At 47.0% G+C, this 27,343-nt stretch overlaps 2 protein-coding genes across 2 annotated transcripts in view; one reads left to right on the top strand and one right to left on the bottom strand.

Annotated features, from left to right (window-relative positions):
• Positions 1–220: 220 nt before the first annotated feature.
• On the top strand, positions 221–1,499 carry LOC132576922 (protein FAM50A-like). Its single transcript, XM_060246218.1, has one exon. It carries the CDS (start codon positions 325–327, stop codon positions 1,330–1,332), a length of 1,008 nt encoding a protein of 335 aa, XP_060102201.1. The 5' UTR covers positions 221–324; the 3' UTR covers positions 1,333–1,499.
• A 702-nt stretch (positions 1,500–2,201) lies between these two features.
• LGI2 (leucine rich repeat LGI family member 2) overlaps positions 2,202–27,343 on the bottom strand; it is a 43,455-nt gene continuing 18,313 nt past the window's right edge. Inside the window, 6 exon segments of the mRNA XM_060247281.1 lie at positions 2,202–3,046; positions 7,288–7,452; positions 13,211–13,380; positions 18,899–18,970; positions 19,686–19,757; positions 26,092–26,163. Coding sequence (XP_060103264.1) covers positions 2,229–3,046; positions 7,288–7,452; positions 13,211–13,380; positions 18,899–18,970; positions 19,686–19,757; positions 26,092–26,163 — 1,369 coding nt within the window. The 3' untranslated portion in view covers positions 2,202–2,228.

Here is a 27,343-nt window from a genome sequence, read left to right as displayed (position 1 = left end):
AGGGCTCTTAGTACAGGGCCTACTGTAAGCTCCAGGAGGATTGGCTACATCAGGGGTGTGTGGCCAAATATGCAAAGGAGCTCTTGGCTACAAAAAACCTCCCTGCTTGTTGGTATCTCTGGGCCGCTGATGAAAAGCAAAGATGATAGAACAAGCATTTCCTGCCCCATCTTGGTGTCGACTTTAACAAAGTTGTGGGATTGCTCTTTAAAGAGCTGAAGTGGCTGGTGGGAGTCTGCGGCCGGCGAGAGGAGCTTCTCGGTTGCCCTTCCTTGAAAGGGGGCAAAAAACCCTCCGTTATCTCGGCCGGGTCCGTCTGCAGCCATGGCGCAGTACAAAGGGGCTGCCAGCGAGGCTGGCCGGGCCCCCCAGCTGACAAAGAAGCGGGAGAGGCAGCGGAAGCAGACGCGGCAGCGCATTGCAGAGGAGAACATCACGAAGTCGAACATCAACAAGAAGTTCTCGGCGCACTACGACGCCGTGGAAGCGGAGCTGAAATCCAGCACTGTGGGTCTGGTAACCCTCAATGACATGAAGGCCAAGCAAGAGGCCCCGGGGAAGGAACGGGAGAAGCAGTTGGCCAAGAAGGAACAGTCGAAAGAACTGCAAGTGAAACTGGAGCGGATGCGCGAGCGAGAACGCAAACAGGAGCAGAAGCGCAAGATCTCCAGCTTGTCCTTCACCTTGGACGAGGAAGAGGAGGAGGACAGAGGAGGAGAGGAAGAGGAGGAGGAAGTGGAACTTGAGCGGGAAGAGGTGCCCACCAAGAAGAGGAAATTGGAGAAGAATCCAGATGTGGACACCAGCTTCCTGCCCGATCGGGACCGTGAGGAGGAAGAGAATCGCTTTCGAGAAGAGCTCCGCCAAGAGTGGGAAGCAAAGCAGGAGAAAATCAAGAGCGAAGAAATCGAAGTCACCTTCAGCTACTGGGATGGCTCCGGACACCGGCGGACAGTCAAGATGAAGAAGGGGAACACCATTCAGCAGTTCCTGCAGAAGGCCCTGGAGATCTTGCGCAAGGACTTCAGCGAACTCCGGTCTGCTGGTGTGGAGCAGCTGATGTACATCAAGGAGGACCTGATCATCCCATACCATCACAGCTTCTACGACTTCATCGTCACCAAAGCCCGGGGGAAAAGCGGGCCGCTCTTCAATTTTGACGTCCACGATGACGTTCGACTTCTGAGCGACGCGACGGTGGAGAAGGACGAGTCCCACGCCGGGAAGATGGTGCTGCGCAGCTGGTACGAGAAGAACAAGCACATTTTCCCCGCAAGCCGATGGGAGCCCTACGACCCCGAGAAGAAGTGGGACAAGTATACGATCCTCTGAGCAGCTATGGGCAGGGTGTTCCGTGTCGTTCCTGGCCACCTGATGCCCCCTCCAACCTCCCCCTGCCGCATCTTTTTAGTTGAATCCCACCCTACAACCTTCGCAGTTGAACCCCCCTCCCCGAAAGAAATGTATCAACCTTTGGTGAAATAAACTCCGCTTCACCCAAATGGTGGAACCAGCTGCCGGAAGAGGTGCGGGCCCTACGGGACCTTAGCCAATTCCGTAGGGCGTGTAAAACCGCCCGCTTCCGGCTAGCCTTTTAAGATGAAGCTTGAAATAAACATCACGCCATCATTAATATAAACAACTGAGATAGCAGTGAGTCGAGATTATTTTAGATTGTTTTAGATTATGTAAATTGTAAGTTATATTGTATAATTGTTTTATTGTTTAACATGGCTTTGCCATATTTTGTAAGCCGCCCTGAGCCTGCCTCGGCGGGGTATAAATAAAATTTTATTATTATTATTATTATAAATACTGGCACTGAAAAGGTCAGCTACATGGCCGTGTTTCCCCTCTCCTTTTGTTCAAGTGCAGTGACCCCTCCAGCCCTTTCTGCTTTCCCCGTCTCCTCCTTCAGTTCTTGCACTGATGTTTTAGATGCGTTAGAATTAATTCCGAAGCGCCGCATGCTTTCTGAGAGTAATTATAGCCTGCAAAGATGGGCGCCGGCATGCAGTTAACCAAGTTAATGCAATCAATCCCTGATTAAATAGGCAAACATCTAAAAAGTTCAGAAAACTCCTGACTAATGCTGCAAGGCGCGTCCTACCTTCCGGGAGTGAGCCATCGGTCCTTTCTCTGTCTCTGTGTGTTCTAAGTGAGAACTTGGTCGTACGTGAGTTTCCCCCGCCCCGCCCCACCCCTCCCTCCTCCCTCCCACGGCGCCTTCATAAACTCAGGTCCACAATGATGTGTTCAAATATTTGCGTGTGGCCTTTAAAACTGGAGGCAAATAAAAAATCTCTTCTGTCCGTGGACACGGCCGTGAAGGAGCGGGGGGCCTGCACGTAGATCTCCTTAAATATTTTAAAGAGCTTCTTTCCGTTGTCCCACTGGAAGATTTGGGAGAAGGTGTAGTCACTGCCTAAGGCCAGGTAGTGGTTATCCTTAAAGGAGAACGGCTGCAGGGTCATGGCGCCCCGAGACGGGAGAGCCTGGATCTCCGCAAACTGCTTGCCGTTCCACTTCATGACTCTCGAGTCGCCGATGAACCTGGTGAGCGAAAGGTAGAGGTCGTCTTGGATGCGGAAACTCTTCGCGGCCAGAACGTCCTCCATGTTGGGGATCTCGCTGTGCGGGAGGAACTTTTTGGAGTTTTTGTTCCACTGAAGGATGATGGGGATCTGCGAGCGGCTCGACAGGATCAGGTGAGATTTCCCATCGATGTCGACAAACTCGGCGTCCGTGTCCCGGAACCACTCGTGCAGGGACTGATAAGAGTAGAACCCTTTGTTGTTCCACTTGTAGATGGTGGTCAAACCAGCTTTCGAGCTGTCGGCGATGACGAAGAATGTCTCACTCTCTATCTGAAAGAGCTCAATGTCGTTGGGCTTTGAAATGCGGGAGACCTCGATGTCCTGGAATTTGACAAACCTGGTCCAGCTGTCGTCGTACTTATAAATGTGCGAGCCGCCGAAGAGCTGGGCCACCACCACGAAGACCTGGTCGTCGATCAAGATCGCTTTGCATCCCACTATGGACTGACCTGTTGGTTCAAGCAGAGCAGCGAGGTTAGAAGGCGACAATTTAGCTTTTAAAATATCAAAGAGGCTATCAATGTCTAATTGTCCTGAGTGTCTTGGTCTTATCCCCGTGGGGCTGTTTGCAGTAGAGAAAGGAGGTAATGATTCCACTGAGAATAAAGTAAAAAGTACAACTTTGGGAACGTTCCAATAGTTGTTACTGATGATCTAAATCAGGGGTGTCAAACTCATTCGTTACGAGGGCCGGATCTGACATAAATGAGACTTTGTCAAGCTGGACCAGGCCGTGTTGGGCCAGGCCATATGTGTACCTATTTAAGATTAGGCAAAAAAAGATACGTAGAAAAAGAGTGGAAAATAAAAGGACACTGGACAATTTTTGATAATGATTAAGTTTTAAAAGAAGAATATAACTTTTGGGTTTTTTAATAGTTAAGGGTACCTTTAATATTTGGTTTTTTTAAGTAAATAAAACTGGCGAGGGTCAAATAACGGGGGGAGGGGTGGGAGAAAAGTAAGATATGGGGTAGATAAATTTTTCTTTTTAAGTTATAAGATATTGATATAGATTTGCTACCATATGTTACTAATAAAATTGATTATATCTAAAAAAGATTAGGAAAAAAAAAGGTAAAGGTAGTCCCCTGTGCAAGCACCAGTCGTTTCCAACTCTGGGTTGACGTTGCTTTCACAATGTTTTCATGGCAGACTTTTTACGGGGTGGTTTGCCACGGCCTTCCCCAGTCATCTAAACTTTCCCCCCCAGCAAGCTGGGGACTCATTTTACCGACCCCAGAAGGATGGAAGGCTGAGTCAACCTGGAGCCGGCTACCTGAACCAGAGATATAAACATTTTAAAGAACAGAAACACAACTAAAGATTTTTTTTTTAAAAAAAAAACAACAACCTTAAAACATTAGCACTTGGTGGTCTTAAAGGTGCTTTCTTTGTATTTCTCCAATGGGATTCAGGGAACTGGGCAAAGGAAGCTCTGGCTCTTTCCCTCCCTCCCCAGGGGACCAAGAGGGGGAGGAGTCTCAACCAATGAAGAAATGCTCTGTTTCTCCTGTGCAATTGAGCAAGCCTCCTCAACCAATGCTCTGTTGCTCCTGTGCAATTGAGCAAGCCTGGCAAAGCAAGCTGAGATGCAGAAGGAAGCAAGAGAGAGGGAGAAAGAAGCAGACGACAGCCAGTTGCTTGGGGGCCTGATAGGAGCCCTCTGGGGGCCTGATTTGGCCCCTGGGCCACATGTGTGACACCCCTGGTCTAAATTGAACTACTATCATTGTTGAGAACTGCATGGATGTTGTTGTTAGAGCTGCCCTGAATCTGCAGGATGACATGGGACTTTTCCAGAATGTGATGGCTCCCCATATTCCAGGGGAAAACTGAGTTCTGTCATAAAGGACCAGGTCAGTTCAGACTATCAAGTCTGGTTTCAGAGTCCTGATTAAATTTTGTAAGTTTGTTCCCAGGACCAGCATATGGGAGTCGGTGAGGTAGGCGGTAGGGGTGTGCATTCCATAAACATTAGTTTGGAAAAAAAAAACCCCCAAAATATGCCCTTTTCGGCATTTTTAGGCTTTTAAAAAGTTGAATCAGATTCTCTGATCTGATTCAGCAACCGAATTAGAGAAATGTGGGGAAAAGCCTAAAAAGTTTGGCTTTTTTTCCCCAGGAATCAGAAGGATGGCAGTGGGAAGGGGAGAACATTACAATCTTAACAACAAACATCCTCTTCCTTTCATACTTCAGGGGAATCTTTTGTGTCTACAATTAGAATCCATTAAGAGGTCTGAATTTACTCTGAATGTGTTCCTTTTTCCTCAAGGCTTGAACAAAGACCAGTCTTCACTCAGCCATCACGTTAACAACTGTTTTATCAGTGTAGCAAAAGAAAGATTAACTCAATCAGGAGCGGGAGGGGTGAGGAATTGCGTTTGCAAGATTGATGCAAAAAATTTATTATTTGGCTGCAAATAAGAATAAATGCTCTAGATTGGTTAATATTTATAATTTCACACGTACTCAGGAATGGATAGGAAAGGAATGGACTTCTGGAATAAAGCAATAGCTAAAAACAAGACATGTATTGTATCATGCCTAACCTTCTTTGTGTTTTCTTAATTACATAGTATAGCTAAATCTGCTTTCCTTGTAAGGCTGTTGTAGCAGGTTGGGCTGCTAGTGGCCAGCAGATTGGGAGGGGGGCGGGGATGGGCAATCTGGCCAATGAGGCAACAGAAGTTCATGTCAGTCACAGGATTTTTCACATTTTGAAAATCTGTGTATGGACAGAGAGCATAAAAGCAATCTGAGTCAGATTCCATGCTGGTTTGCTCCGCTGCCTGCTGCCTGAGATTGTGTGGCAATGGAGCTTTCCCAGCCATTGGTTTCAATGGGGGGCGGGGGGAGGATGGGGCCCAAATCCACTCCAATCTTCTTTGGAACTTGGGGGTTCTTTTGGGAAAAAATGTGGTGCCTGTCCTTCATAATAATAATAATAAATTTATTCTTATATCCCGCCCTCCCCCGCCAAAGGCGGGCTCAGGGCGGCTCACAGGCATGGAATTCCATGGTTCAATAAAACAATACAGTACAAACAACAATTTCAAACCCCCTTTCCCCCAGCCCATGGGTTGCTCTCTGTGGTTTTGCCTTTTTTACACGTGAGAGTCAGATTCTCTGATTTGACATTTTCCCCATCATTGAAATTAATGGATTTCCCCCAGTCATTGATTTCAATGGGGAATAGGGGCACCCTCTTTGGGTGCCCATAGGATTGGACTCTCTGGTCCAATCTTTTTTAAACTTGGGGGATCTTTTGGGGAGAGGCTCCCGCAGGTACACAGCAAATTTGGTGCCTCTACCTCAAACCCCCTCCCCCCCTATGGGATTTTGCCACTGACTACAATGGCCCATAGAGTATAGCAGAGCCTAAAAAATTTGGGAATACCGATTTTTTTTGGTTTCTTTTCCTTTACCTAATATGAGATTCGGCTTTCCAAGGGAATAACGATTTTTTGTTTTGTTTAATCCACCCAAAACCGAAACTTAACGAATTTTTTTCCTCTGCACACCCCTAGTAGGCAGCCAACTGGGGTGCAACCGCATCGTGGGAGTGGGCACCCCCTCCCTGTCCCCTCTGACCCCTGCGGTGCCTGCCCAATTCCCTCTGAAGATTTTAAATTCGCTAATTTTTATCGATCCAGTGACTCCAAGTAAATTTTAGCAAGGATCATCGGGAGCAATCTATTCAACGCGAAGCCATTTTCCTTATATCCGCATTCAAATATGCTAAAGTGAAGGAAGAAGCAAAGGAACAAGAAGATGATGATTTATACCCCGCTCTTCTCTCTGAATCAGAGTCTCAGAGCGGCTCACAATCTCCTTTACCTTCCTCCTCCACAACAGACATTCTGTGAGGTGGGTGGGACTGAGAGAGCTCACACAGGAGCTGCCCTTTCAAGGACAGAGGCTCAGAACGGCCTACAATCTCCTTTATCTCCTTCCCGCACAAAAGACACCCTATGAGGTGGGTGGAGCTGAGAGAGCTCTCAAAGGAGCTGCCCTTTCAAGGACAGAGTCTCAGAGGGGCCTACAATCTCCTTTATCTCCTTCCCCCACAACAGACACCCTGTGAGGTAGGTGGGGCTGAGAGAGCTCTCACAGGAGCTGCCCTTTCAAGGACAGAGTCTCAGAGGGGCCTACTATCTCCTTTATCTCCTTCTCCCACAAAAGAAACCCTCTGAGGTGGGTGGGGCTGAGAGAGCTCTCACAGCAGCTGCCCTTTCAAGGACAGAGTCTCAGAGGAGCCTACTATCTCCTTTATCTTCTTCTCCCACAACAAACACCCTCTGAGGTGGGTGGGGCTGAGTGAGCTCTCACAGTAGCTGCCCTTTTAAGAACAGAGTCTCAGAGGGGACTGCTATCTCCTTTATCTCCTTCTCCCAGAACAGACACCCTCTGAGGTGGGTGGGGCTGAGAGAGCTCTCACAGGAGCTGCCCTTTCAAGAACAGTGTCTTAGAACGGCCTACAATCTCCTTTCCCCACAACAGACACCCTGTGAGATGGGTGGGGCTGAGAGAGTCTCACAGCAGCTGCCCTTTCAAGGACAACTCTGTGAGAGCTACGGCTGACCCAAGGCCATTCCAACAGCTGCAAGTGGAGGAGTGGGGAATCAAACCCGGTTCTCCCAGATAAGAGCCCGCAGACTTAACATAAGAGTTGACTTTTTCTTACCAGTAATGTTATCGTAGCTCCTGAAGTTCTTCTCAATGTGATCCCATTCTAGCACCATACAATTTTCCATGCTGGGCTGAGCGATGGCTACATAGACATCATTCTTTGAATGGAAGGCGTCCACTGAGACTGACTGGTAGGGTAAAACCTGATGAACTACAAAATCTGAAAACATACATTTAAGATTTCTTTTACAAACAATTCTGCGTTGAAAACATAAAAAAAACTCAAGAGGAGATATTGATATTGCAGGAAAACATGCTGATGTTTCTGAAAAGGCTCACTCAGACATGAAAGCTGTATTTAGTCAACCTGCTAAGCCATGATTTACTGTGATGGGTCGCAATGCAGTTTCTTTCTCACAAGAACATCAGAAGAACCCTGCAGGATCAGACCAGTGGCTCACCAAGTCCAGCCTCCTGTCTCACACAGTGGCCAGCCGGTTGCTCTGGAGGGCCAGCAACAGGTCAGAGAGGCCGAGGCCTTCCCCTGAGAAGAACCTCAGAAGAGCCCTGCTGGATCAGACCAGTGAGGGTCCATCTAGTCCAGCCTCCTGTCTCACACAGTGGCCAACCAGTTCCTCTGGAGGGCCAGCAACAAAGCAGAGAGATCGAGGCCTTCATAAGAATCTCAGAAGAGCCTGCTGGATCAGACCAAGGAGGGTCCATCCAGTCCAGCCTCCTGTCTCACACAGTGGCCAGCCAGTTCCTCTGGATGGTCAACAAGAGAGCATAGAAGCTGAGGCCTTCCCCTGATGTTGCCTCCTGGCTCTGGGATTCAGACAATTCGTGCCTCTAGTCACCATGACTAGTAGCCATTGATAAGACTTATCCTCCATGAATCTATCGAATCCCCTTTTTTAAAGCTGTTCATTCCTATCGCCATCACTAGCAGTGAATTCCACATTTTAATTGCTCCCTGGGCAAAGAAGTATTTCCTCTTCTCGATCCTCAACCTACTGTCCATCATCTTGACTGGATGCCCTTGGGTTCTATTCTTTTGGGGGAGAGAGAAAAAGGTCTTTCAGTCAGCTCTCTCCACCCTGGGCATCGCTTTATAAACTTCTATCCTGTACCCTCTTAGTACATAAGCAAAAAGTCCCCGATTCTTCAGCCTTTCACGATAGTGTGCTCAAACCTCCTAACCATGTTGGTTGCCCTCCCCGGTACTTTTTGCAGCTCAGCAATGTCCTTTGTTTATTTGTCTGTCTCCTTCTGTTGCTACCTTCCATCATCTGATAAAGACTGTTTTGCTTGGAAATTCCCAGAGTGATCCACTGTCCCTCCCGACCAATGTTTCAATTGATGTTTTTTATGCCTTTGTACGTATGTTGTTTTTGTTTTAATGATGTCTTGGGGGGGGGTAATTTTAATGGTTTTAAAGTCCGCAAGATTAAGAAATGGTAATGTACAAAAATGTCAAGAGGTTTGGGATCCTGTTTATAAATGGGTTAAAAGTAGAGGCTTTACATTGGAGTAATCATGTTTTTGCTTTTTCTTTGATATCTAAACCTCTCCACCTCCCAGTGGTATGGCTGGGTTTAGGTGTAAATGTTAGTTGTTTGTATGTAGATGTCTTGATGTGATCTGTTAGGAATGTATGATTCTCTTTTTTTCTTTTCTTTTCTTTTTGTTTTGTATGTTATGTCTTTTTATTTTCTTTTCTATGTATGCTTATTTTTCTTAATAAAAAATTCTTTCTCAAAAGAAAAATTTAATGGTTTTAAAATGTGATTTTTTAAATAAGATATGTTTAAATTGCCAGCTGCCTTAGTGGCCCTTGTGGAGACAGAAAGGTATACATTTTGTGAATATATAAAATAAACAAACTTCGCTTCATTTGTTCATGAAGCCTGAACTCAGCCTAAGACAAACAAGCAATATGTACTGCAAACAAAACGGTGTTCAAAAAATGGGCCGCAGATCTGAAAAGGCTAGGGTTGCCAAGTCTGTGCTGGAAAATACCTGGAGACTTTGGGGGTGGGTACAGGAAAGGGCGGGGTTTGAGGAAGGGAGGGGCCTCAGCAGGGTACGATGCCCTAGAGTCCCCCCCTTCCAAGCAGCCATTTTCTCCAGGGGAGCTGATCTCTGCCAGCCGGAGATCAGTTTTAAAAGCGGGAGATCTCCAGGCCCCACCTGGAGGCTGGCAACCCCAGAAAATGTTGATTTTGTTTCTCACACAGGAACAAGAAAAGCAGCCCAGAAGAATTTCCTTAACTCCCAGGAAACATGCAAAGCGACAAATGATTCCACTGTAACGTTAAGGGAGCGGCGTTTCCAACTTGTCCTCTTTCCCTCTCCTGCTAGCCTTCCTAAGGACAACATGCTTTAGAGTGACAAATTCTGAACAAAACATTGGTGTGAGAATATCGTCTACCCGGTACTTAGCGAAAGCCAAAGGGCAGAAGGTTAAACGATACACCCAGCTTGTTTCAACGCAACAGGAGTCAGTAGAAGGTGAAGGAACCTGAGCAATTTGCCTCACAGCATGGAGTCTCAAGAATTTCACCTCACGCCACTGTAATGCTTTTTTCAGAAGCATTTTATCTCCATCCTAGAGGCTGGCCACAAGACCGTTCCTTCCCTAACGGCATTGCGCTTGCTTCCCTCAGCATTTTTCTTCTCCTGCTGCTGTTTTGAAAGCGAGAGCATGTTTTGATGAATGTACCTATTGTGAATCGCCAACTTCTCGCTTTTTCTTTCCGCCTCACGGTTGTTCCACTCCAGCAGCTCTCTGGATAGCAGGGCCAGGAGGGAAAGGCGTTGGCCGCTATGCCCTTTTTGTTTGACTCTCCAGAACAACTGGTTGGCCACTGTGTGGGACAGGATGCTGGACTAGATGGACCACTGGCCTGATTCACCAAAAGAGGTGTAACGGGGGCAAGGCAAGTGAGGCGCTTGTCTTGGGCGCACAAAGCAGAGGGGCACAGAAAAAGTATACGGTGATGGCTACCGGGCTTTTTTTTGTAGCAGAAGCTCCTTTGCATATAAGGCCACACACCCCTGATGTAGCTAATCCTCCTGGAGCTTCCAGTAGGCCCTGTACGAAGAGCCTTGTAAGGAATTCTAGCAGGACCTCCTTTGCCTATTAGGCCACACCCCCTTGATGTAGCCAATCCTCCTGGAGTTCTCAGTAGGCCCTGTACGAAGAGCCCTGTAAGGAATTCTAGCAGGACCTCCTTTGCATATTAGGCCACACACCCCTGATGTAGCCAATCCTCCTGGAGCTTACAGCAGGCCCTGTACGAAGAACCCTGTAAGGAATTCTAGCAGGACCTCCTTTGCATATTAGGCCACACACCCCTGATGTAGCCAATCCTCCTGGAGCTTACAGCAGGCCCTGTACGAAGAACCCTGTAAGGAATTCTAGCAGGACCTCCTTTGCATATTAGGCCACATACCCCTGATGTAGCTAATCCTCCTGGAGCTTACAGCAGGCCCTGTACGAAGAGCCCTGTAAGGAATTCTAGCAGGACCTCCTTTGCATATTAGGCCACACACCCCTGATGTAGCTAATCCTCCTGGAGCTTACAGTAGGCCCTGTACGAAGAGCCCTGTAAGGAATTCTAGCAGGACCTCCTTTGCATATTAGGCCACACACCCCTGATGTAGCTAATCCTCCTGGAGCTTACAGTAGGCCCTGTACGGAAATCTAGCAGGACCTCCTTTGCATATTAGGCCACACACCCCTGATGTAGCTAATCCTCCTGGAGCTTACAGTAGGCCCCGTAAGGACAGCCCTCTAAGCCGGAGGTGTGAAACGCATATAGGGCTGGATCTGACATAAATGAGACCTTGTCAGGCCGCGCTTTGTCAGGCCAGGCCATGTGTGTTCCTATTTAAGATTAGGTAGCAGAGATATAAACTGACAGAGTGTGCTGAAGTTCGTTGTGTAGAGCACTCTGGTCAGCCCAGCCCCAGCGATAGTTCTATTGAAGACCAACTCAACAACAGCCAGTTCAATAAGCATATTAGGGTTCAGGCAATAAGCATAAGTCAAAGTCAGTCCAACGGTCAGGTCACTCACGTTCAGTCCAGTCAGTTCAGTGGTACAAATATCACAGTCCAGAAGAATAGTCATTTACCAGTCCATCAATCCAATACATTCAATCAGTCCAACAGAATAACACGCCACTCTCCAACTCCTCTCCAGGTCCCTCCTCCAATATTCACCCACAAGAGTTAGAAGTGTGGCCACTGTTGTTATACATCCATTACCCAATCCCTTTGCTCATTTAGCTAATGAGTTTCACATGTTGCTCACATGCTTCTGGTTACAGCTGTATAGTGGGAGTTACATAATCTTTACACAGCATTATGAAGCCTTAAAGCTACATATGCTGTCATAAACTTTATAAAGGACACAGACAAACATAACGAAAGATTTTTTTTAAAAAAAAGCAACCCTTAATACATGCTTAAAACATTAGCACTCGCCCCCAGGTACTTAAAGGTGCTTCCTTTGTATTTCTCCCATGGGATGCAGGGAACTGGGCAAAGGGGGCTCTGGCTCTTTCCTTCTTTCCCCAAGGGACCAGGAGAGGGAGGAGCCTCAGCCAACAGAAGGAAGAGAGGCTTGGCTCAGTAGCTCTGCTGTGCAATTGAGAGAGCCTAGCAAAGCAAGCTATTCCTCGCCCTCCTCCTCAAGGGAGGAGCCTCACCCAATGGAGAAAATAGTGGTTTTGCTCGGCAGCTCCTGTGCAGTTGAGCAAGCCTGGCAAAGCAAGCTGTGATGTAGAAGGAAGCAAGAGAGAGGGAGAAGGAAGCAGATGACAGCCAGTTGCTTGGGGGCCTGATAGGAGCCCTCCTGGGGCCTGATTTGGCCCCCGGACTGCATGCTTGACACCCCTGCCCTAAGCTCTTGGAGGATTGGCTACATCAGGGGTGTGTGGCCTAATATGCAAAGCAGTTCCTGCTACAAAAAAAGCCCTGATGATTACAATGAATGTTGTGTTATTATTGCTCTTTTTATTCATGTATTTGCTTTTTAACCAAAATAACTACTATGAAACTATAAGAGGCACAATTGTATTTTTCTAGCCTTGGGTGCAAAATGAGCTAGTTATGGCTGTGGTCATCAGAGCTCATCTTATGTTCTTCAAACAATGACTTTGTCTTCTTGCCATAACTTAAGAACAGAGCAAGGGTCGAAACTTTAAAAAACTATGACTGGGATCCAAAGCACAGACATTGAGGATTATGCCCAAAGGGGGTGTTCTCCCAATTTTTCTGCAGCAGTCTCTGCTGCCAGAGAGAAAAGCCATAGTTCAGTTCTAGACACGGCTTGTCTCTTCAGCAGCAGGAAAGCAAAATTTGGGCTTCCTTTACAGTGTGCTTATGCCCCTTTTCTCTGCATCCTGGCACGTGTGTTAAAACAGAGGACTTAGGGTAGGGATAAATGTTGCAAGAGACAACTGGCTGACCAAACTGGCATCTAAGTAGTTCTTCCCTGATCCCTCCAAGTGAAACTCATCACATAAACCTGATGTCATCACACACTTTCTCCATCTCCTCTCCACTCGTTGGCCACTCATAGCAAAGAGGCATGAAAATGTGCAATGTGGGGACATAGTGAAACAAGGCACGTGCTATTAGGGAACACAGGGAAGGAAGCATCTTGCATGTAACATTTAATTCTTTCCTTAGCCCTGGTTAAACATGATTTTGCTTTGTTCATGAGGTTCCAAGAGGATTGTTAAAGAAGCATAAGTGAAACAGAAGCTCAGAAAAGGAAACCGTATATATATTCTATTAGACAGACAGACAGACAGAGATAAAATCAGCCTTCCTAGCTAACTAGCTGCATAATGGCTTTTTGACCAGTGCCCTTGTAAAGAATAGTTTTAAAAGAGAAGCTTGCTGAAGTGTTAACACACCGAAGCCTGGAGAAAGACAGTATTAGATATTCCCCATCAATGAAATACCTGTAGTGGTACACTCATCATCAAAACTGGAGACATCATTTAACTTCTTGTCCTGAAATTCTGCCGGACCAACACACATGACATCGGAAACAGTGGAATTCGTCATCTTTAACCATAAAAACAACCATTTGGCCTTGCAGTCACATTCAAATTTATTTCCCCTTAAATCTCTAAAAAACAAACAAACACAGACACACAAAAAACAAACAGATTTGAAAAGGTTGATGTTGAATCAAAGTGAAAAGTTCATTAAACTTCCGTGTCATATTTAACTTTTTAAAAATTGTGCAGTTCAAAACGGATTCTGGTTAACCTGCGGAAAGACCTTGGCCCTACATGCAGTGCAATGAAATGAATAAAGGCTGTCTGGGCGTAGTACATGCTAACCCCCCCATGTCTGTTCACTTGGTTAAAGTAAATCCAAGTCTTCATGTGGCAAGGTAGCTGTGAAGGCTTGCTCTCAGACAACAAGAGGACCTTGTGAATAAAGGAGATGCACAATAGTTGCTGGAACAAGCCAACAGAAGATGAAGATGATGATATTGGATTTATACCCCACCCTTCACTCTGATTCTCAGAACAAAATAGGAGTCGATTGCACCTTTAAGACCAATTTAGTTTTATTCAGAATGTAAGCTTTCGTGTGCTCTCTAAGCACACTTCATCAGATGAGGAATCTGGCACCAGATTCCTCATCTGATGAAGTGTGCTTAGAGAGCACACGAAAGCTTACATTCTGAATAAAACTAAGTTGGTCTTAAAGGTGCAATCGACTCCTATTTTGTTCTACTACTTCAGACCAACACGCCTGCCTACTTGGATCTATCGGAATCTCAGAGCAGCCTTCAATCTCCTTTATTTTCTCCCCCCACAACAGACACCCTGTGAGGTGGGTGGGGCTGAAAGAGCTCTCCCAGAGGCTGCCCTTTCAAGGACAACTCCTGCGAGAGCTATGACTGACCCAAGGCCATCCCAGCAGCTGCAAGTGGAAGAGTGGGGAATCAAACCCGGTTCTCCCAGATAAGAGTCCATGCACTTAACCACTACACCAAACTGGCTCTCTTGGCAGTGGCCTGTTTGCCAGAAGTTATTTATGAAATCCAATAAAAACGACAGATTTCCATGCTTCATTAGACTGGGATCTGTAAGCAACTGGTGACAATTAACACGATACCAGAAGAACTCCAGATAGCTCATATGGACCCGCCCCCAATTTATCTGCGTAACAACCCTATGGTTTTGGGCTATGCTGAGAAGGGGATCCTCTTGACGGAGCAAGGATTTAAATCAGGTCTCTGTGAGTTGCCAGGCCCCAGGTGCCGTGGCAACCAGAGCGAGACTCACGGAAAGAAGTAGCAAGGAGAAAAAAAGCTGCGCTTCCATGTAACTTGTCTTTAACGCACTTTTAAAGCTATAGATATTCACAACAGACTATAAGCTTGGCAACATATTTCCTTTAACACATACTAGTATATATTTTTCGTACAAAACAGAGCAAATAAACATGAGGAGGACTAATCTCCTACAAAACTGTTCCAATCACCACCTTCAAGTCCATATAAGGATGGTGTGGAATTGTTTTCTGTGGTCCCAGAAGGTAGGACCAGAACCAACGGGTTGAAATTAAATCAAAAGGGTTTCCGACTCAACATTAGGAAGAACTTCCTGACCGTTAGAGCGGTTCCTCAGGGGAATAGGCTTCCTCGGGAGGCGCTGGGCTCTCCTTCCTTGGAGGTTTTTAAACAGAGGCTGGATGGCCATCTGACAGCGATGAAGATCCTGTGAATTTAGGGGGAGGTGTTTGTGAGTTTCCTGCATTGTGCAGGGGGTTGGACTAGATGACCCTGGAGGTCTCTTCCAACTCTATGATGCTATTATTCTAATCCTTAATGAACAGGTAAGTCCACTATATTTTCTTTTTTTATTTTTCTAGGAGAATGTTCAGAAGTCCCAAAATAGAAGAGTAGTAGAGACGGACTTTAGAACGCAGAGCTATTAGCACAGACTTCCATGCTAATGACAGAGGGGAGAGAAATGCCAGTTGGCAGTTGGGTGGGAAGGAGCCAAGGAAGCAGGAAAAGGGGAGAGGTTCTGGGGGCTTTCAGGAAAGGGAAAGAGGAAATAGTGTGGGAGCGGGAAGCGAGATGCCTCCTGGAAGTCTTGGAGGGTCCCTTCTTGTTCTGTTTATGTTCTTTAAAAAAGCAGCATTGCTCAATGTACGAATCTAGTCAAGTTGCTTTTGGTACAAGAGCTGCTCTTTGGCACGCCTTGCCAAGTCAAAAACTTAAACTAGGGCACTGCAGCTGCTGCACCAGCACAGAGTCAGAAAAAGCAGAGATTACTCAGCACCACATGCACACTTTGCAAGCTGCCTTCCAAACCAGAGCAGAAGGCTGCTCTGCACTTTACTTCAACAGTCAGGGGAGGAAGAGGAGGAGAAGAAGATGAAGAAGAAAGAGAGAGAGAGAAAGAAGAAGAAGAAAGAAGAACTGCAGATTTATATCCTGCCCTTCTCTCAGAAGCACAGTCTCAGAGCGGCTCACAATCTCCTTTACCTTCCTCCCCCACAACAAACACCCAGGGTGTTTTCGCACTTACGTTTTACTGGCGCGAAGACCCTCCTCACGCCGGCGGATCTGCAGTGATTTCGCACTAGAAGCGCCGGCGCAGCCCATTGCGCCGGCTACTTCCGTCGCTAAGCCAGCGCAAACGTTTTCCTGCTTCTTGGCGGTTTCCGTTTGCGCTGGCTTAGCGACGGAAGTAGCCGGCGCAATGGGCTGTGCCGGCGCTTCTAGTGCGAAATCACTGCAGATCCGCCGGCGTGAGGAGGGTCTTCGCGCCAGTAAAACGTAAGTGCGAAAACACCCCCAGTGAAGTAGAGGGGCTGAGAGAGCACTCACAGAACCTGTCCTTTTAAGGACAACTCTGCGAGAACTACAGCTGATTCAAGGCCATTCCAGCAGCTGCAAGTGGAGGAGTGGGGAATCAAACCTAGTTCTCGCAGATAAGAGTCCGCACACTTAACCACTACACAAAACTGGCTCTTGCCTCCGTCCCTCAATTTACATTGAGGAAATTATTTTGGCTTATTCTGAAAAGTTTTTTTTAAAAAAAAGATTGAATTTCTCTGTTCCTATCTGGATTTTCATTTCTTTCAAAAAGACCCTTATGTCTTGGGAGAGTGGAGTGATTTCGGATTCCAAATGATAATAGCACACATTGGTAATGAGACAGGAAAACTAGTTCTCAGTTCAGCCCTGGAGGATGCATTGTCTCGAGCTTCATTTTTCAGCAGTCTCACTTTCTAATCGCCCTTTGAAATTCCTTTATAAGAGCACTGCTACTCTGACCCTGCTTGGGGGAAGGGCATAGGCTTCCCAATCCCCAGGTCCCAGCGGGGGATCCCCCGGTTTTACAGGCTTCCCCCCTCCCCCAGCCAGCTGGCCGGCAGGGGAAGCCCCTCCCCCACAGCCATTATGCACCTCCATGAACAATTCCCATAGGGAATGATGGGGAATTGATCTGCGGGTATCAGGGGCTCGGGGCGGGGGGGATGGTGTTTTTTGAGGTAGAGGTGCCAAATTTTCAGTATAGCATCTAGTGCCTCTCCCCAAAATACCCCCCAAGTTTCAAAAGGATTGGACCAGGGGGTCCAATTCTACGAGCCCCAAAAGAAGGTGCCCCTATCCTTCATTATTTTCTTTGGAAGGAAGGCATTTTAAAAAGTGTGCTGTCCCTTTAAATGTGATGGCCAGAACTCCCTTGGAGTTCAATTCTGCTTATCACATCCTTGCTCCTAGCTCCGCCTCAATGTCTCCTGGCTCCACCCCCAAAGTCCCCAGATATTTCTTGAATTGGACTTGGCAACCCTAGAAGGGCGGGATATAAGCCAAATCAAATCAATCAATCAATCAATCAATAAATAGGCCAGCAACTGAATGTTGTGGTTTCTAAGTTCAGACCTATGTCCATTTATTCTTTGCACCCTCCTGGTCTGAATCCTCTTGGACCGAATTGAGACGGAGGTTTCCTATCTCATGACCAATGCTGGTATCTTCACACCTGCTACCCCTCTCCCTATCACACCTAATCCAATCAAGTTTGCGACTGTCATTCACCTATTGCCATTCGGCATCTGCAATCACCTTTCTAATCTCCATTTCCTCGTGATACATTTTACGGTCCGGCTTGACAAAGTGACATTTATGTCAGATTCAGCCCACGTAACGAATGAATTTCACACCTCTGCATGACAGGTTGATGGAGATGTTTGTCCCATCCCTTAATCTGCCCTGCCTTCAGAGCTACACTGCCTCTAAAGAAAATCCAGCTCTCCACAACTCAGGCCAGGGCTTTTTCTATCCTGGCCCCAACCTGGTGGAACTCTCCGCCAATTTCCATCCGGGCCCTGCAGAAATTGCTACTAGTCCCCAGGGCCTGTAAGGCAGTGACATTCCACCAGGTATTCGGTTGAGGACAGCTACGGTTTACATCTGGCACTCCCAATCTCACTTTAGGAACTGCGATGTTGTCTAATCCGATTTTATCTGTTTCTGAAATGTAAATCGCTGTGAACCACCCTGAGCCCCGCTATTGGGAAGGGCAGTCAAAAATTTAATAAAACAAACAAATAAATTCAATAAAACAATTCAATAAAACAAACAAACAAAATGGATGTTCCATATCAGAGAATCCAGGGGCGTTTTTTTTGTAGCCGGAACTCCTTTGCATATTAGGCCACACTCCGATAGCCAATCCTCCTGGAGCTTACAGTAGGCCCCGTACTAAGAGCCCTTGGAGGACTGACTACATCATGGGGGTGTGGCCTAATATGCAAAGGAGTTCCTGCTACAAAAAAAAAAAGCATTCACAGAGAACAATAAATATTGGTTGTGGGTAAGATCTTTATAGTTTAGTTTAGTTTATTCGATTTATATCCCACCCTCCCAGCCGAAGCAGGCTCAGGACGGCTCACAATACACAATAAAGTCCCAGGAAAGCAATTAAATTAAACAGTTAATTAAAACAGTTAAAACAATTTGGTGCCGATTTCCAATTAGTTACAGTCGGCATTCAGCGTTCTCAGACATCCGTTTAGATCTAATATCTCGACGGTTTCGGTTAAAAGCTAGCTAAAATAACATCGTCTTGCAGGTCTTGCGGAACTGGGCAAGGCCCCACAAGGCTCTGACTTCCTTAGGTCGTTGGTTCCAGTGACTGAGAAGGCTCTTTCTCTGGTTGTTTTCAGTCTTGCCTCCCTAGGCCCGGGGATCGATAGTAAGTTGTGCGTTCCAGATCTAAGTACCCTCTGGGGAACATGTGGCGAGAGACGGTCGCTAAAGTCGGCAGGCCCTCAGCCACATAGAACCACAAGGTGTTAAAACATTACAATAGGAATTTATTAGGCAAGAGAACAGAAGGCATGCCACAATCTTCGGTGCCCCTAAACCCACAGATTTCAGTAGGTGTTACTGAATGCTTAACACTGCTTAGATTCAGGCTGCAAGACAGTAAACACTGGCCAGTATGCTGACTTCTAGCACCAGTTCCAGGAACAATAATCTCATACACAAAATTCTGAATTCCAGGCTCTGGCTTTAAAACCCGCCGGGAAAAAAAAAATAGGCTTGCAGGGTTGGTTTGTTTTTTAAGGAAAGACAAAGCAGGCCTCTGTTTGGCTCTACTCACAGTTCAATCAGGGAATCTAAATCACCAAAGACGTCCCTTGGCAGCGCTTTAATCTGATTGTTGGCCAAAGAACTGGAAAAGGAAAGTTAGGTGTTAAAACGGCAGAAGGGATGATAATAACTAAACGCAGCAACACTTAAGCTAATGTTTACAATTGGATGCTGTCCAATTGCCAGCGCTGACAAGCAGTAATAGGATCACGAATGAAATTAATAAAACCTTTTTCAGTTTAAAGAAACCCAGAATACCCTGGCTGGCTTCATAAGAACACAGAGTCAGTCTGTTTTCGGTATTGAGGCAAGGGGAGGGGAAATGCACAAGTTAAGAAGATGATATTGGATTTATATCCCACCCTATACTCTGAATCTCAGAGCGGTCACAATCTCCTTTACCTTCCCCGCCCCCACAACAGACACCCTGTCTGAGGTAGGTGGGGCTGAGAGAGCTCTCACAGAAGTTGCCCTTTCAAGGACAACTCCTACGAGAGCTATGGCTTACCCAAGGCCATTCCAGCAGCTGCAAGTGGAGGAGTGGGGAATCAAACCCGGTTCTCCCAGATAAGAGTCCGTACACTTAACCACTACACCAAACTGGCTCTCTTAAGTCGCCAATGGATGGTATATATGGGCACATTTGTTACCTGGGTTTTGACACAGAGTATTAGACTGGACAGGCCATTGGCCTGATCCAATGTGGCTTCTCGCATGTTCTTATATGGAAGTATTGGAAAAGCAAATTTAATGCAAGACGCACAAACAAAAAATTCAAGTTAGCATTAAAGACTTACAGGTGGGTCAAATCTCGAAGGCCACGAAATGCATTTCTTGAAATGGTTTCTATTTTGTTTCCTTCAATAAATCTATACAGAAAGATTTGTTTTGAAAGGAAAATATACATTAGCATTGGGAAAAGTCCAGAAAATGGCAACTAGAATGATTAAAGGGTTGGAACACTTTCCCTGATGAAGAAAGGTTAAAGCGCTTGGGGCTCTTTAGCTTGGAGAAACGTAAACCGAGAAGTGACATGATAGAGGTTTACAAGATTATGCACAGGATAGAGAAGGTAGAGAAAGAAGGACTTTTCTCCCTTTCTCACAATATGAGAACTCATGGGCACTCGATTAAATTGATGAGCAGTCAGGTTAGAATGGATAAAAGGAAGTACTTCTTCACCCAAAGGGTGTTAACACATGGAATTCACTACCATAGGAGGTGGTGGTGGCTACAAGCATAGCCACCTTCAAGAGGGGATTGGATAACCATATGGAGCAGAGGTCCATCAGTGGCTATTAGCCATAGCGTATTGTTGGGACTCTCTGTCTGGGGCAAGTGAAGCTCTGTATTCTTGGTGCTTGGCAGGGGCCACAATGGGAGGGCTTCTGGTGTCCTGGCTTCACTGATGGACCTCCTGATGGCACCTGGGTTTTTTGGCCACTGTGTGACACAGAGTGTTGGACCGGATGGGCCATTGGCCTGATCCAACATGGCTTTTCTTATGTTCTTACGTCTGGGGCAGAGGTACTCTGTATTCTTGGTGCTTGAGGAGGGGCACAGTGGGAGGGCTTCTAGTGTCCTGGCCCCACTGGTGGACCTCCTGATGGCACCTGGGTTTTTTGGCCACTGTGTGACACAGAATGTTGGACTGGATGGGCCATTGGCCTGATCCAACATGGCTTCTCTTATGTTCCTACGTACATTAAGGACAGGCTTTTGTTGGGAACAGAGAGGTACGGGGGTTGTACAAAACTGTCTGACTCACTTTTATTATTTTAATTTCCATAGACAACATATCAGAACTTGAAAGTATCAGAACTACAGAAGCAGGGAACTGAAAAAAGTTAGGAGAGAGGAGCAACGCAAAACTGACACCAAATGTGGTATGGGGTTGCCAACTCCCACTTGGGAAATACCTGGAGATTTGGGGGCGGAGTCTAGGGAGGGCAGGGTTTAGGGGGAGGAGGGACCTCAGCAGGGTAGAATGCCACAGAGTCCACCCTCCAAAGCAGCCATTTTCCCCAGGGGAACTGATCTCTGTTGTCTGGAGATCGGTTGTAACCCCAGGAGACCTCTAGCCCCCACCCCCTGGAAGGCAGCAACTCCAGGGGAAATGGTCTCTGTAGTCTGGAGATAAGCAGATAAGAGTTACCACAGATAGTTTTATTTATTTATTTATTTGAGATTTATATCCCGCCCTTCCCACCAGGTGGCTCAGGGCGGCTTACGACATAAAAACTGACATAAAAATATAAAATTATGCATAAAAATTAGACATTCCATAATTTACATAATTAAAATCTAAACATTCACATAGTTATGTACTTAAAACATTCAAGACATACGGCGGTCTTGCAACTACACTCAGTTTCAAGTTTCAGTGTTTCAGTGCTGGTTAGTTGTAAGCCAGCCGGAAGAGGACTGTCTTACAGGCCCTGCGGAATTGAACAAGGTCCCGCAGGGCCCTTACCTCTTCCGGCAGCTGGTTCCACCAGGAAGGGGCCATTACTGAGAAGGCCCTATCCCTTGTAGTTTTCAAACGGGCTTCCTTTGGCCCGGGGACAATCAGGAGATTTTGAGTTCCCGATCTCAGTACTCTCCGGGGAACGTGTGGGGAGAGACAGTCCTTCAAGTAGGCAGGTCCTAGGCCATATAGGGTTTGAAAGGTGATGACCAGCACCTTGTACCGAACTCGGTAAAGTAGTTACCACCGAACTTATTCATAACCCTTGTGAAGGAACCGGCCCGATTCTGCCTTCAGACCCGGTCCCGTCAGCTCCCTATTGAGTCGCCAACTCCTGGAGGGAGCTATTTCTCCTCCTGCCCCTTGGGCTCGCTGCCACCACCTGCTCAGTCTAGGGGTTCAGATTGAGAGGAACAGGACTCCCAATCCCCCTCTCCAGCTACGAGGCCAGGCCTCAAGGTCCTCTGCCACCCTGTACTTGGGAATCACAGAGACCTCAGCACTTCTTTGGGGCACCCCTGGAGGATTGGCACCTTATCCAACTGCATGCCTTCCCCCTTCCTCGGGGCCCCCTTTATAAAGCACAGCACAGCACCCGCACAGCAAACAGCATGACAAAGAAAAGGTGTTATAAACGCATCCTACTGTCCCTGGTCTAAACTTGCCCCGCCTTGGGGATGACTTACTTGGTCTGACTGCCTGGGGACCTCATTTTCCTGAGCAGGCCTACCTCACCAGCAGGAGCCCACAGGCAGGCAACCTCTCTTCCTGAGCGCCAGCTGCAAACTGCCTTCTCTTCCTGCTAACGCCAATACCCAGAACAAAAGAACTTCCTGCCTCTCTAGGAGACTTTCCCCCTAGCGTTGTTGGTTTGGCTCTGGAAGGGAGGGGGGGGTTTGGAGGGAGGCTAGGCCAAAGCCTGCTTAGGAGTTTCATGTTTTCCCTCCCACCTAAGATGGCGTTTCTCCACAACCCTGAATATAAGTCAACTAGATTTCCTAGATTTCCAGCTTAGACTCTGTAAGCTGGTCCCCTGAAAGCCACAGGTCAGTCATGTACTGTATATCCTTATTTGTGCACTAACCCTAGGCAACATGAACTAATACACGTGAAGCCCTCAGACTTGAGGAGGCCTGGGGCTATTCGCTTCCCCTGGATCCCTACTCTCTCCTCCCTTTGCACGCACAGTTTCTAGAAGTTTTCCAGCTAGAGTTCCCAAGGCGCAGCCTGACAACCAGCAGGAAGTCTGGGAAGGAGAAGGGATGGCAGCCTCCAGGTGGGACCTGCGGATCTCCTGGAATTATAGCTTATCTCCAGACTACAGAGACCAGTTCCCCTGGAGAAAACCAATGCCTTAACAGATGGACTCTCTGGCACTGTACCTCACTGAGGTCCCTGTCTTCCCTAGGCTCTTTCCCCAAATCTCCAAGGGTTTCTCAACCAGGATCCGGCAACCCTACCCCCTGCCTCATCCCCTGCTGGTGGCTGAGGGCACCTGGCAAATCTAGATGGAGGTGACTGCCGGTGTGGCATCCCCAGAAGTAAGTGGTGACAGGACTCTAGGGCTCACTGGGAACTCTATGGTGCTTCCTAGAGAGGACTGACGTCCCGTCTAGGCTTTCTCCAGAAGTGGCATCATGCCGTCTTGGCAGCCATTTTTGAAAATTCTCCCACTGCCACTCTGAGCAGCGGTGAGAAAGAGAAGTTGGAGTCTGGGGGATCCCCTGCCCCAAGAGGGGGCTGGCAACCTTATTTCTGGCTTCCAGACAAACTCCAGTTGTCCATGACACGTGGCTGTTTGCTCACACCCCAAACTGGGAGTGAATCCAGCTAAAGCAGGGGAGGCCAAACTGCGGCTCGGGAGCCACATGTGGCTCTTTCACACATATTGTGTGGCTCTCGAAGCCCTCAACACCCCATCAGCTGGCTTGGAAAAGGCATCTCTCTCTTTAAATCACTTCTCCAAGTCAAGCCAGCTGGTGGCTTGGAAAATGCATGCAAAGTTAAAAGTTGCTTTCTTTCAATCTCTCCCATCTATTTCCTTCCTTCCTTCCTCCCTGTTCTCAAACATCTGACTTTCATGTCTCGCGGCTCTCAAACATCTGACATTTATTCTATGTGGCTCTTACTTTAAGCAAGTTTGGCCACCCTTGAGCTAGAGTTTCATTGCAACTTGGCACAACAGTTGAACGCAATCACTTAGGATTTACTGGCTTGATTTACTATATTAATTTGTCTGCATTTATATCCACGTTGTTCAGCATTCAGAGTAACCACAAGTTTTACAACGGTAGAATCCAACAATCCTACGTATTTCAATGGGAAAGCCAAAGTCCAATAATCCTACATATTTCAATGGGAGAGGTTTAAGCATGTGCTGAAATTCCTTATTGAACTCAGTTGGGGCATAAAAGTGCTGAATTTTGGCTGGACCGTGTGTTTTGTGCGGCTTTATGGAGTGCTAAGAACTGGGGCCAAGGGCGGCTTGCCTACTTTTTTCATTAATCACATTGTATGGAAGGAAAATGCATCTGTTGGAAGTCAACATAAGACATGGAAAAAAATTACTACAGTCAATTACTACAGTGAAGCTCCTTCACTTAACTGATTCTAATTCAGTTTTTCAAGATGATCAAGAGCCTGTTTCTATTGAATTCAGACGTCTTACGTCAGATCTGGAATGAGATCATTGATTGAAGCCCAACTTCTGATCATCAGCCCTTTGGCTTGGATCCAGGGAGCTACTTAAGTTCCCAGAAGGCTCACGCATGTCCAGCGAGATAGTCTTCTATTCTTGGCACCGCAGACTCACCCATTGTGTCACCATCTGCTTTTAAATATGCCTCCGTTTCAAAGCCAGCGTGAGGTATGGCAAAGGCGGCATTGGAGGAAATTGAGAAAGACAATTCAATACCGTCTTGGGATAGTGTGGACCATCTGGAAAGGCCTCTGGATCCCAGCCACTGTTTGTCAACATACGATAATCACAGAATGTCTAATAAGTTTGAGAAGTTTCAAGATTGTGCATGGGATAGAGAAGGTAGAGAAAGAAGTCCTTTTCTCCCTTTCTCACAATACGAGAACTCGTGGACATTCAATGAAATTGCTGAGCAGTTGGGTTAGAATGGATAAAAGGAAGTATTTCTTCACCCAAAGGGTGATTAACAAGTGGAAGTCACTGCCACAGGAGGTGGCTACAGGCATAGCCAGCTTCAAGAGGGGATTGGATCAACATATGGAGCAGAGGTCCATAAGTGGCTATTAGCCACAGCGTATTGTTGGAACTCTCTGTCTGGGGCAAGTGACGCTCTGTATCCTTGGTGCTTGGAGGGGGCAACAGTGTAAGGACTTCTAGTGTCTTGGCCCCACTGATGGACCTCCAGATGGCACCTGGGTTTTTTGGCCACTGTGTGACAGAGTGTTGGACTGGATGGGCCATTGTCCTGATCCAACATGCCTTCTCTTATGTTCTTAAGTTGCCATTTCTGCAATCTTGCAAGCAGGGCATTTTTTTGTAGCAGGAACTTCTTTGCATATTAGGCCACACACCACTGATGTAGCCAGCCCTCCAAGAGCTTACAGGGCTCTTAGTACAGGGCCTACTGTAAGCTCCAGGAGGACTGGCTACATCAGGGGTGTGTGATATCACTGCTTTCCAGTGCAAACAGTAGCCTGCAAACCAGGAAAGGAGTTCCTGCTACAAAAAAAGCCCTGCTTGGAAGAATCCATATGGCACATTGGGTACTGAAGGACACTTTGCAAGTTATACCCTGGAGAACGAAGCAGGAACGTGAGTGGACTTGGGCTTCAGATTCCCCTCGGACATTCCATCAACAGGGGAAAGCATGACGTTATACCAGGAGCCCTGGGACCTCCGTTTCACTGAATTGCACTGCTTCTTGGTTTGCAAGCTACTGTTTGCACGGGAAAGCAGCGATATCAGTCGCTCACGCATCTGCTTGCCCCTATAAATTATGATGTACAGTGACATCCAGATAAAGCGTCATGAACTGCTGAAAAGCAATCAGAGCCCCAAAGAGCACTGAGGTCAGCAGGGAAGAACAAGCTGACTGTCCCTGGGCCAAGGGAGGCAAAATTACAGAGCACACGGGCACGGGCTTTCTCCGTGGCAGCCCCCAGCCTGTGGAATCAACTCCCGGAGGAGGTGCGGGCCCTGCGGAACTTAGATCAGTTCCGCAGGGCCTGCAAGACCATCCTCTTTAGGCAGGCTTTCTCAGAATGCTGACAGAGGATGACTGAACGGAGGATCCAACAAAGTGATTCTTCAATGATTCTTGCCACTATTTAAATATGTAACAGCGCCCGGAACACCTCTGCTGTTGTTAAACTATAGATTATATATGTTATAGACTATATATGCTGGATTAGTGTTGTTTTAAAAAAAATTTATGCTGTTTTATAATTTGAATGTGCTTTATGTGTTTAATGTGTTTTAATTATTGTATTTATATTATGTCTTATTGAATGTTGTTAGCCGCCCTGAGCCTGCCCAGACGGGGAGGGTGGGATACAAATAAAAATTAATAATAATAATAATAATAATAGGACTGAGATAAATTTCTCACAGGAGGTGGCTACAGGCATAGCCAGCTTCAAGAGGGGATTGGATCAACATATGGAGCAGAGGTCCATCAGTGGCTATTGGCCCCTATAAATTACCATTAAAGCCATTCATTTAAAAGTCTTTGTTTAATACATTAAAACCATGGACTTACAAGTACTCTAGATGAAAAAGGCCTCCAAAGGCATCATCCCGGATTATGGCGAATGAGTTTGAATTCAGCAGTCTAAGAAAAAAAGGAATACAAACATTAAGGGGTGGGGAGCTATTAAAAGAACACGACACTCTACCATTTATAGTATTTTCTGTGCAGAATTAACCCTCAGGAAGTTCACTGAGATCGCAGAAGAATCAGGGCTGCTAAGCTCCTGGGTGGGGCGGGGGTTCTCCCACTTTGGGGGTCCCCAACCTGCCAGTCCACAGTGGGCTGGCAGGGGGGAGCCCCTTCCGACATTGCTGGTGCGATGACATCACTCGTAAGTGATATCGTCATGCCAGCAATGTCGCATGCCAGCCACTCTAGGAGCTTCCGGGGAAACTCTATGATTTTCCCGGACAGTCTAGCAATTTGGGAGGAAGCGGCCGCAGGGGTCTTGGCAACCCTAAGAAGAACCAAGCAAGGCTCATCTCGTGGGCGGGATATAAAACTAATGTAAATAATAATAGTAATAAATTGTTCTCCATTCAAGTGCATTAAGTGATATATGGCCCCTGTTTTCCTTTCCACCCCCACCTCCATTGATACTGCTACTGGAAAGAAGATATTGTATTTATATATTGGATTTATATCCCGCCCTCCACTGTGAATCTCAGTCTCAGAGTGGCTCACAATCTCCTTTATCTTCCTCCCCCACAACAAACACCCTGTAAGGTGGCTGGGGCTGAGAGGGCTCTCACAGCAGCTGCCCTTTAAAGGACAACTCTTGTGAGAGCTACGGCTGACCCAAGCTGCAAGTGGAGGAGTGGGGAATCAAACCCGGTTCTCCCAGATAAGAGAGCTGTGACTGACCCCAGGCCATTCCAGCAGCTGCAAGTGGAGGAGTGGGGAATCAAACCCGGTTCTCCCAGATAAGAGAGCTCTGGCTGACAAAAGGCCATTCCAGCAGCTGCAAGTGGAGGAGTGGGGAATCAAACCCGGTTCTCCCAGATAAGAGAGCTGTGGCTGACCAAAGGCCATTCCAGCAGCTGCAAGTGGAGGAGTGGGGAATCAAACCCGGTTCTCCCAGATAAGAGAGCTGTGGCTGACCTGAGGCCATTCCAGCAGCTGCAAGGGGAGGAGGGGGGAATCAAACCCGGTTCTCCCAGATAAGAGAGCTGTGGCTGACCCGAGGCCATTCCAGCAGCTGCAAGGGGAGGAGGGGGGAATCAAACCCGGTTCTCCCAGATAAGAGAGCTCTGGCTGACCC

This window comes from Heteronotia binoei, chromosome 9 (assembly GCF_032191835.1).
Source record: "Heteronotia binoei isolate CCM8104 ecotype False Entrance Well chromosome 9, APGP_CSIRO_Hbin_v1, whole genome shotgun sequence".
Lineage (NCBI taxonomy): Eukaryota > Metazoa > Chordata > Lepidosauria > Squamata > Gekkonidae > Heteronotia > Heteronotia binoei.
This window is presented reverse-complemented; position numbering and strand designations above follow the sequence as displayed.

Bases quoted from the DNA above. Each gene is read 5' to 3' on its own strand.
- LOC132576922 (XM_060246218.1), top strand. From the start codon at position 325: ATGGCGCAGTACAAAGGGGCTGCCAGCGAGGCTGGCCGGGCCCCCCAG.